Genomic DNA, 12028 nt, shown 5'->3' on the forward strand with positions numbered 1-12028 from the left:
TCAATTCTTAAACACAACAAAAGTACAACAGACACCTCTTATTCACCAGCTTCTTAAACTTTAAAGCAGAAATGATCCCAAAACCTTTAGGCTTCCCTAAACGTCTATAGGACACCATCTTACCCAAAGGATCACTCAAGTGCACTCTCCGTATCTCACAGTCTATCTTGGCCTTGTATAAACTTAGCTAATCCATCCCCAAAATGACATCATAGTCCCCCAGCTTAAACTCAATAATATTTGATGGAAAGACGGCTTCTCCGATCCTATTTTCAAAGGCAAGCCTTTGAATAATTTATTACAATGAACAAGTTTGTCGTAGGCAGACTCACTGACACATCAACATGACTCAACTCAGTTAAGTTTAATTTGCGCACAACAGAAGTAGAAATGAAAGAGTAAATAAGCTGCTCTAGAATCAAACAAGGTGTTGACAAGGACAGAATGAATAGAAAAAGTACCAGTAACTACATGAGAGGACCTTTCAGCCTCTCCCTTGCTCATCACGAACAAGCGTCCGGGAGTGTTGTTTCTTCCTTGGTAACCATTGTTGTCATTCCCTGAGTTGTTGTTGCCATTTTTAGATTTATTGTTGCCATTGCCATTACCATTCCTGAACTTCCCATTCTGACCATTGCCCTTACCTCCCTAGTTGTGGAAATTTTTAGGCCTCTACTAGGTATTCCCACCATTTCCCTATTGGTTTAGCTTGGTGTAACACTCATACTCCCTATGCCCCTTTTTATTGCAGAACCGACAAGTCACTAAATTCCCATCACAATCCCTCACAGGGTGGTTTCTCCTACACCTCTTGCAATGGTAGTTCCTCTCCCCATTGTTAGCATTAGAAGAATTACTAACATTTTGGTTACCCCTCTCGAATGAGTTCCCATACCTAGGCCTCTAAAAGTTACCCTGGTTTTCAGGTTTCCCAAAGTCCTTCATTTTCTCCCCAGTCCTAGCACTCTCACCCATATCCCTAGAGTTCATATGGTACATGAGTGAAGTCCTCTCATATACCTTGTCTAGGGTCTTAAAAACCTTCCTAGCCAAGTCTTTCTGTAACTGCTTGGTCAATCCCTGCTCAAACCTTTGAGCCTTCACTTCTTCAGTCGGTACAACCTCAGGAGCAAACCTAGCAAAGGTCATAAACTTATTGTAGTACTCCGAGATTGACATTTGGCCCATTTCTAAACTTATAAACTCTTGAGCCTTCTGCTTCTTCAGAAATGGGGGGTGAAACTTGTCTCTCAAAGCGGTCTTAAACACCTTCCATCTGAAATTGGGATTAGCTCTAACTACTTCAGTATCATCTCTCCACCAGATGCCAGCCTCATCCTTAAGGTACATAGCACCTTGTCAACTTTCATACCCTTAAGACAATTCAGTGCCACAAACAGCTTATTGAACTCTCGAATCCAGTTTTCCAAGAAGGTAGGATCGACACCTCCCTTAAAAACTGGTGACCTAACTTAGGCCAACTTCTTGAACATTTCAGCTTGGGGATCGGTTTTGTCTCCCCGATTTCGATTCAAATTCTCAGCCAACAAACGGATGGCATCAGCTAAGGCAGCATTGTTTTCCATTCAAGTTCTACGCCTGAAAGAGAATAAATATGCACTCCAATTTAAACGAAATTTCATATCATTTTTATATATTCATTCAATCACAATATTAAATTTTACCACATAAATTGGTTCAAAAGGGTACCTTGGATTTGCACCCCTTGTCCCAAGCAAAATCATACAAATATAAGCACAATTCATACGCAGGATTTAATAAAGTTAAGAAAATAATTCCCATCCCGCGCCACTCTTACTCTATTACTCAAATTATTCATAACCAAAGAAATTTGCCTCAAAATTATAAGTTCACAAAAATTTAGCTTGTTTTGACTCAGGAATATAAGTAAAATGGAACCCTTAAAATAAAATAACAACTCTTATTATAACTCTGTAGGGAATAATTCAAGCATCCCACACTTGAGCCCCACTGTGATCATACACTTAAGCATGGTGGCGTCCAAAGAGAAGGAAGATAAAGCAAAAGAGTCGCCAACAAGTTTTAGGAACTTGTAAACCGTTCACAGGGTGAAGGTTACACCCCTTCACGATCCATGAGATCGTTAATTCCATAGTGGTTCTGAACCATGACTGTATATTCGGAGATCAAAGTACAAATCCAACCTAAAAGAGATTGAACCTGCTCTAAATAGGCCTCTACTTTATTCTTCTCATATTCGTGTGCGCTTTCTGACTAACATACAATCAATATACTAATCCTAAACCTGTTTAATTATGTTGGTTGAACATTAATGCACAAACAAATCTATTATTGGCGATCACTTGAATTAAAATCATATTAGCCTAAACAAAATTATTAATTATCTTATTAAGCGTGATTTCATGTATAAATTCCCTTTAATCCAACAAGAGAGGGCGTGATGAAGCAATAACAATAATATCAAGCAACATAATAACAACAATCATCATAATAACAATCTCAACAAAGCATAATAATATTAGCAAAATCCTAGGCATGATACTAACAAGATTAATAACAAATCCTAGCATGTCACTAAACATTAAAAATCAAAGCTTTAACCCTAACATGATACTAGCGTGATAGAAGAAATAGGAAGCAACCTAAACATGATACTAGAAAACAATAAATAACATCCTAACATGCTATTAAGAATCAAAATAATCTAAGCATGCTTTCTAAAGAAATAGAGCAATAAAATTACTCACTTTGTTGCCTCGTATCTCTTTCTATCAAAACAATACACACGTTAGTAACTTCAATAAAATATTAAATCAAACAATTAATTTAAATAATTGAAATAAGGATTTGGGACCAAACCCTCAGAAATTATCAACCTTTCACGTTTTGGGCGAAGGCAACTTCGAGCTTGGTTAGGTGCATCTAAGACTCGTGAATGCGGTATTGTTTTTGAAAAGGGAAGGCTTAGAAAGAGGAAGAAAGAACAAGCTTCTAGCTTTGAGGGAGAAGAGAACTAGAATTAGATGATTGTTGACCATTGAAAACGGGGAAATAACGCCCTTATTTATAGAGAAAATATCCGGAACGTTTAGCAAAGAGTCAGAATTTGACTTGAAGTAAAACAGCCCCTATCACGATGCGGTAGGCCTATTGTGATGCGATAACCCTATTGCGTCGCAATAGTGCGGCTACAATAAAGCAACTGTACGGAGTCCTTCCCCAAATATAATTAGATGATTAGACTCCGTGCTTATCATTAATTTAAGAATAGTTTATCATTAAAATATTTGTTTTATTCCAAATTAAAATCATTATCTTTTCTAACTAAAATATAATAGTATAATTATTAATCCTAATTCCATTAGAACTTAAACTAACCTTCTGGATTATTCTAGAATATTAAAGTAATTCCTAATAACTTTAGAAATAATAATTAATGGGCCCTCCACTTGATCATTGGGCCATATAAAATCATTTTGGCCCAATTTAGTATTTTGGCCATAACTTCCTCATTATTCATCGGAATTAGACTTATAAGACCCTCTCCAATGGTGAGACTCAAGTGAGTATTTTTAGGAGAGAGAGAGTATTTTTTGAAATGTATACCAATAAGTTGGTATCTAAACTTAGCAACTCCAAAAGAAAGTTGCTAAGTTTAGATACTTAACTTTGAGTCTCATTTGACAAAAGGTGTGGGCCCTTTGTCAATATTCTAATATATTTTGTAATTTATTTAAATTTTACCTTTTTTTTAATCTTACAATATTTGATAATAAAAAAGAAATGGATTTGGTGAGCCATAATTGAAAGTGACATTTGTGTATTTTAGAGAGTCTCACCATTGGAAAATTAGGCTTCACATGAGTTGCTAAATTGAGAAGTGAGTATGATATCACCATTGGAGGTAAAAAAACAACTCATTTTGTATTTCAATACTCAAATTTGAGTCTTACCATTGGAGATAGTCTAATATATCGTTGGAAAGCTCTTTTCAAGCCATATCCAACTACACTATTATTAAACCTGTATTATGGACCAAACTAAATTGGTTTGGACATTTTCCATAAATAAGGTACGAAAGGAAATATTTTCGGAAACAGAAAAAAGAATTTTTATTAAAACGAGTGCATCACGAGACTCTTTCACATTTCACCTCGTTTGATAATCAATAACGTGAAAGATATTTATCACTGGGTTTGGTTTTTGGGGAGACACAATCAGGTGTCTACAAACTCAAATGAAGGTATTAATCCTAAACAATTGCTCTGTAGCTCTAGCTACTTATTAAAATCAGAACTAGAATGAGGTTCTAATAACCATTATAAATGACAAATGCCTTATTCATACTAACTCCACTATAACAAGTACAATTCTTAAGGAATCACATTAGCGTTCTTGTCTTTCTTCTCACAATAAGTGCTAATGTCAAAATCAGGGTCATTCTCATCCTCCGAGTCCTCAATAATTATCGCCTTGTAAAGAGGATTTGGGTTTCTAGTAGCTCTCCCAGCATTTGGATCCGCAAGTTCCGGTGCCATCCATTCAAGATCATCTTCATCCGGAAATGAAATAAGAGTATACTCGTGAAAAATTCTCTTGTAAGTTTTCATCTTATTATTTTTATTCTACGCTATCTTAAACACATGCAAGTTTTGGTAATCTTCCTCATATTGGTCTAGCTTCGGAATTATAATCTTTTCCATAGTTTCAAGAGTATCTTCACTCTGAGTGTCTCTCTCATTCTCAGACATGAAAACTGGGTTGCTTATCTCCTCTCTACGTCAACCCAACGCAACAAACATTCAAAGAGCATAACACAAGCACATCAAAAAAATAAATCAATTTAAACACCATTTGCAATATGTTAAATAATAAAATAAACACCTTATATGATAATTAAATGAAACATGAAGTATTAAATATGCATGCATTCCCTTCCTAAGTCTACCCAATCTCACCAAGTAAACAAATCAAACTTCGAAATTATTTTCATAAATATTTTAAATAAATCATTTCAAACATACTAAGTTTTAAAAATCATTTTTAACAACCTTTTGAATTTAGGCGCCTAAGACACACTAAGCTAATTGGCTTTAGTGGTAATTAAATCTAACCTAAGCTCCCAGATACCACTTTAACCTCAACAGACTACCTGCCAACATGTAGTCTACCTGCCGTGAACTGCTGCACCACCACTCGGAGCCACCCTACGGCCGCTGCTTGATGTTGTTCGAACCACCGGTTCCTCCACCTTCCTTCCTCTTCTATCTTTCTCTCATTTCTTGCTTAAATTCTTGTAAAGTTTCAATCTTTATTTTTTTTCGTTTGATTATTAATTATTATGGTTTGATTATGTATACGGGTTATAAAAGATTATAAATTTATGAAGTATACTATGTTTTATTTATGATACAAAATTCAGATTTATGTATGTATAAAATTTAGGGTTTAAATGTTGATTTTTCATGTTTTAGGGGTTGAAAACGTGTTAAGCAAGTTATTTATCTATTCTATGGTTTCATGATGACAAAACCCATAATGTTGTACTTAAAAATTATTTTCAGATTTTATATGTCATGAAATTGGGGTTTTATTTTGTTTATTTAAAGGATTTTAAAGTTTTAATGTGTATAATATACTATCATACTTATTGTGTTATGAATTTAGATCATTAAATGTTTGAAATTTATAATTTAAATTAATTTCCAGATTTTATATAATCTGATTTTTATTGTTTTTAAGCTAAAAATAAAGGTTTAGAATGCTTCTACATGTTTTAAACAATAATGTATGCAACATGAAAAGTATAAATGTTTTGAATTGCAAAAGCTATTAATAAAACAAATTTTTAGCATATGTTGGTGAATTAAACTTGTTGGAATTTAATGTTATAAGCCATATTTTCATGATTTTGACATATAAACTTATAGTTGAACTATTGAATTATTAACCTTGACTATTGGGAGTAATTAAAAGGCATTATTTTGATGATTTAAGAGGTTTTAATAATTTGGTATTGCTGTAAATTTATTTTCTTGGGTGTTGATTTAGTTCTTGTTGTTTGGTTTAGGAGAGGACTTCGTAGAAGGCGACTTTTAGCTTCTAAAGTGGCCAACCAATTCAACTCGTTTATTCAAGGTACATGCAAGTAATGAAACCTTGCCTTTAGAAGCATGTTTAGGGATGTTTTGAGAACTTAGTATCATGTATAGAGAAGACTGGGCTTAATTGTTTGGTTATACATTGTGATTTCCGTAGATTGTGTATTGATCTACCTTGTAAATATTATTTATGTGTTAATTTGCAAGATGCGCTTAGTGGCAAAGATACGTGAGTATGTGGAATGAATTATTTTATTACTCGTTCATGATTATTAAAATGGAATGAGTAAAGCGAGAATTAAAGTCTTACAAGATGAGGTTAAGGATTTGGGGTGCCTTAATGCACTTAGCGTGTTTATACACCGAGGTAGTTAAAGGATCCAATAATAAATATTGCTTGTCACTAATGAATCAAGAATTGAATTGGAAACTTGAATTGCTTGAATGATTGATAATTGAATTATTTACATTGTTTTTCATATGAGTCATCACCAAGTCTAAACTTATAAATACGTAAAGTGCAAGATGGATGAGCAATAAAACTTTGGATTTGTGCACATCTAGAGTATTGACAATCAGGGTTTAGGATTCACGAGGTATTAGCCGTGTACTTTTTAGAGGTCGTCTGATCTACGAGTCTCTTGTTTTCAAATGCTTTTAAAAATTATAAGGAGTTAGATGAGATCTCATACTAGCTATAGCCACGGAGTCACGCCCGTCGCCATTGGATGTTTATTGATGTTTTCGAAAGGAGATATGGGGTTTTTCTTTTATTGATATTCCAAATTGGAACATGGGAGGACAACCTTGTCTATTGCTTAATCCAATGATTATAATGAAAATAGTGAAGTCTTAGTAATGTTTGAGTCGTTAATTAAATTGTGTATAATAATTGATTGTTTGTAGCATGCTAGGAATACTTTCTTTTTATATTTCGTAGCTTGTATGTGTTCAGCGTTGCTGTTGCGTGCTTTTGTGTGCTTTTCCTTGGTCATGGCCTTCGCCTTTCAATGACCCTGTAATGATCCAATCTTTACACTTGTAAAATTGGGGAGCAGATTAACCACAGGTTTATACATGTTCAAAACTAGCATCAAGGTGGTGGAATTTTGAGTGGAGATTTAATTATCATTTATAGTTTATGATATTTCTTGCAATTGAATTTATTTAACTCCGTTTGACTAACTTACCACTTTTATTGGGTTTTGAATAAGGGCCTTAATGGTTTCAACTTGTAAGATTTAATTTGGTTCTTAATCGTTGGTTTGGAACTTTAATTTAATTGAACTAGTTTTTTGCTGCTAAATTCTGAATTAGCCTTAACGTTTGAACACGTGGCGGTAGCACGTTAGTAATTCTCTTGGATTATATTAAAGGTATTTATAGGTTTAAAGAGAGAATTATTGGGGTGTTATGGTTTTTGAGCAGGAAAACAAAGACAGACTATGGTTCTGATATGATCATAAGTAGGTTTCTTGTAAAAGAGAATTTCATAAGGTGATCCAATTCAAAATAGAGCTAGGAAGTAAGTTAATGAGATAACCAGCTGCAAGAATGCACTCACCCCGAAATTTGTGAGGAAGATTTGCACGAAATCTAATCACCTAGATGCTTATGCTTCCTCTCCACTTTTCCATTTTGTTGTGGATTTCCTAGAATGCTTTTCTGATGAACAATCCCTCTATCATGAAACAAAATAGCACATGAATCTTGTACAATTTCAGTACCATTATCACTCCTGACAGTCTTAACTTTCTATTGAAAATGAGTTTCAACATACGCTAAGAAATACTTAAGGACATAATACACTTGAGCTTTATTGTGAATCGGATAAACCGAAGTATTTCGTGAGTGATCATCAACTATTGTCAAAAAATTAAGTAGCTCCATTAAGAGATGGAGTTCTATATTGACCCCAAAGATCAACATGTAACAAATCAACTACATTAGCAGCATGAAAAGTAGAAACATGATATGTCAATTTATGATGTTTGGCTAAAGTACAGGCTTCAATGTCTAAATCACACTTTTTATTAAAGACAAATAAACTTGACATGTGTTTAAGCTTTCTAGAAGAAGCATGTCCTAGTCTAGCATGAAATACATTCATGTTTATAGTCGCAAAAACAGAAGAAATTGCATTGTTCTCAACATTTAGAACATGCATTATGTTTATTACATCTAGAACTAAAACTAGAAATAGAATTTGCAACATCTACAGAAATTCTATATAGATTAAACTATCGTGCACCAATCGCTTTCACTTCCTTAGATGTAAGGTCCTAAAACAAACATTTATCCTTCTCAAAAAATGCAACCAAATGATTATCATCAAGCAACTTCCCAACTGAAAGCAAATTGTGTTTAAAATCTTGTATATACGAAACATTCCTAAGAAGAATACCAGGAGTCAAATTAATATCACCTACTTGAGTAACTAGTTTCAATGAACCATCTGGCAAAACAACTTTTATTGGTGTTTTTAGACTGTTTAATGAAGCAAATAAAGCCAAACAAAAAGCTATATGATCTGAAGTTCCTGTATCTATTATCCAATTCATGCTACTAGTATGAAAAGCATTTGAAGTGATAGATGTACCTGCAAAGTGACTATTGAAATAGTTGCTGTTAATGGATTGTCTACAACATATCCTTCATTGTTCAGCTTGTACATCTTCATGACATCATTGTAGACTGTAGAAATTACTTGTGGATTCATTGCAGGATTCTCAGCAGTAGTATTAGATTGACTGGATTCACTAGGAACATTACCTAAAATGCCAGCTGCTTGACTGACATTTGCAGCAACCTTAGGAGCAAATCGTCCTTATAGTTTGTTAGTCCACCAATTCGGATAACCAATCAGCTTGAAACACTAATCCTTAGTATGTCCTGTCCTATTACAATGATCACAAAAGAGATCAAATCTAAACCTCTTGATCTCTTTCTTCTGTAACTAAGCAAGTAAATGCATAGGATTCTGAGAATAACTTGCATTCTAAGGTTGATTCATAGGTCTAGAAGGACCTCTCATATAGCATGCAAAGTATTAGCCTCAAAGCTAGATGCAATAGTAGTCAATTTATGCTATTGCTCAACTTGCTGCAGAGTGTAATATGCCTTGTTCACATTAGGCAAAGGTTCAGAACTCAAAAAATTACTTTATTAAGACCAGATCAAAGCTGAATTAATTTCCTCCTTTCTTTAATCTCCAAAATCTTCTTTAACAATCCACATCTACAACTCTTCAAAACACCACAAGAACAATCTAGTATGCCTTCTAGAATTTGTAACTGATCCTAAATCTTCTTCAAATTACCAAAATATTCTGCAATACTAGCATCATTTTGTTGTATATTACCTAAACTTCTATGTAACACAAAGATTTGAGGTACATTAGAATGACCAAAACATTCCTTAATCTGACTCCACAATTCAACAGATGAATTAACAAAATGAAAACTCTCAGCAATGTTTTTCTCCATAGAATTCAGAATCCAAGACATAACCATATAGTCATTTCTCAATAAGTTTTTATGATCATAGAAGAAGAACTAGGAGGAAGAAGTATACCATCAACAAAACCTAGCTTATTTCTAGCCATTAATGCCATACGAACAGTTCTACACCAATTAATGTAATTAGAACCAGTAAGAACACAATTACCTAACTGCATTCTAAGATCATCACCATTAGCCAAATAGTATGGATCATTGTAGTTGATTCCAAAATTCAATAAAGAATTCAATGTGTTCTCAAAAGTTGCAGCCATGATTTAATTGAGATAATCGAAAGAAAATAGAAAATCAAAAGTTCAATGCAACGAAAGAAATTGAACAGAGATCAAACGAAAAGAACAAGAAGATCAGAAGATGAAATTGATAAAAAAAAAAAATAAATAAAAAAAAAATCGAAGAAAACGAAGAAAAATTCCAAGAATCAAGCGTTGTGCTCAAATACCATATTTAGAAATGAAGAACAGAGGATATTAAGAGAAGAAAGAAAGAGAGAACTAAAGAATTTTTATTAACTGAATGCTCTAAGAGCTCAAGAAGAACAATTAACGCCCACAAATTACTCAAAACGCCCACAAATTACTCAAAACGCCCGCAAAATTACAAAATAATTACGATATTAACCTTGACTCTATTTCTTACCCTCTTCAACTCTATTTGTTATCTTCCATCCCTTTCATAACTCTAACTCTCAAAACCGAGCTAAAGTAAACTCTACCACCACCGAACACCGCCACGGTTACCAGCATCAACACCACCGCCAGCACCACCAACACCCAACACCACTACCACCACTATCACCACCACCACCACCACCACCACCACCACCGCCACCACCACCAGCACCACCACTATCGCCACCTGGTTACATGTCGGAGGCGGAAAGCAGGGTGTCCACCCTGCCGGACCCACTTGGTGAGGTAAATTTTTAATTTTTCTCGCCGAAAATGTACAAAACCGCCCGAAAAAACCGGTTTGACCATGGTCAAAACGCCCAGGAAAAGCGATTTGACCATGGTCAAACCGCCTAGGACAACCGGTTTACCGTGGTCAAACCGCTTTTTCTGGGCGTTTTGACCATGGTCAAACCGCTTTTCCTGGGCGTTTTGACCATGGTCAAACCGGTTTTCTAGGGCGGTTTTGTATTTTTTTTTTTAAAAAACTCTTTGCTTTAATTACTATTATTATTATTATTATTATTATTTCTATTATTATTATTTCTATTATTATTATTATTACTATTATTATTATTACTATTATTATTATTATTTCTAATATTTTTATTATTATTATTTCTATTATTATTGTTATTATTTCTACTACTATTATTGTTATTTTTATGATAAGTAGAATTAAGTTGTGATCATTGTTGTGATTATTATGTTTTTTATTTCCATTATTATCATGGTTATTATGCTAAATTTCATGTTATTTCTTTGTTTAGGCGTCATTGCCGGATTATGGGGGTGATGGAGTTGACTACAGTGCAGTCTTTATAACGTCAACGATGTTCCCAACTTTTGAAGAGGCCTTTGAATGGGCTCAAAACATCTCTATTGGTTGCGGCTTTTTCCTTACAAAGTCTTCGTATAAGACACAACGAGATGGTCGGCCGGTCAAGTATCTGAAGTGCGATCGTGCCCATAGAAATACAGCCGAAGACAGGGATATGGAGAATGCTGTACGAAAAAACACAAAAAGAAAGGGTATCAAATGTCCTTTTCGGATCAAGATCACATGTGTGGTAGATGATCTTGGGTGGAAAATAATTCCTGTATCTGGTTTGCATGGCATGCACAACCACCCTATGATGGTTTATCGAGAGGGTCATAGACAAGTGAGTGGTTTAAGTCCGGCTGCAAAGCAATTGGTTCGACAAATGAGTTCAGCATGTGCAAAACCTAGTAACATAATGGCAGCTGTGAAAGATGCGTATCCCAATGAGAACCCTAACATGAGGCACATCTATAATTTCAGAAGTCGTTTAAGGGTTGATGATAGTGAAGGGAGAGATGTCGTAAACCAGTTTCTTCACTTGGCCAACGAGCACAAGTACGTTAGTTGGGTAGCTGCTGACCCCGACACACGTGTTGTCACCCATGCCTTTATGGCACATCCAGAGATGGCGAATATGTTGCGGACTTATCCACGAATCAGGTGTTGCACTTTGGCAACGTGAACACGTGTAGGGTGGAGAGCCAACATTCTGTGCTTAAACAATGGCTCGGTAGTTCCAGAGGGTCGTTGGATTCAATATTCAGTCGTGTGCACCGCGCCACAGAGGGTCTGCTTATTGGAATTCGTCATCATTTGGAGGACTCCAGACGACGAATTGGAGTGGAGTATAGGGGCATGCCGTTGCACAATCTCAGTGGCCATATGTCCTTCCACGGTCTCAAAATTCTGAAG

General features: G+C 34.9%; 1 protein-coding gene across 1 annotated transcript; it reads left to right on the top strand.

The window, feature by feature from the left end:
• The first annotated feature begins 10488 nt into the window (after positions 1-10488).
• LOC145578090 (uncharacterized) lies at positions 10489-11798 on the top strand. The gene is made up of 2 exons (XM_081635484.1): positions 10489-10539; positions 11064-11798. The coding sequence occupies exons 1-2, from the start codon at positions 10489-10491 to the stop codon at positions 11796-11798; spliced, it is 786 nt and encodes a 261-aa protein (XP_081491610.1).
• Positions 11799-12028: the final 230 nt, after the last annotated feature.

This window comes from Chenopodium album, chromosome 14, assembly GCF_948465745.1.
Source record: "Chenopodium album chromosome 14, dcCheAlbu1.1, whole genome shotgun sequence".
Taxonomy (NCBI): Eukaryota; Viridiplantae; Streptophyta; class Magnoliopsida; order Caryophyllales; family Amaranthaceae; genus Chenopodium; species Chenopodium album.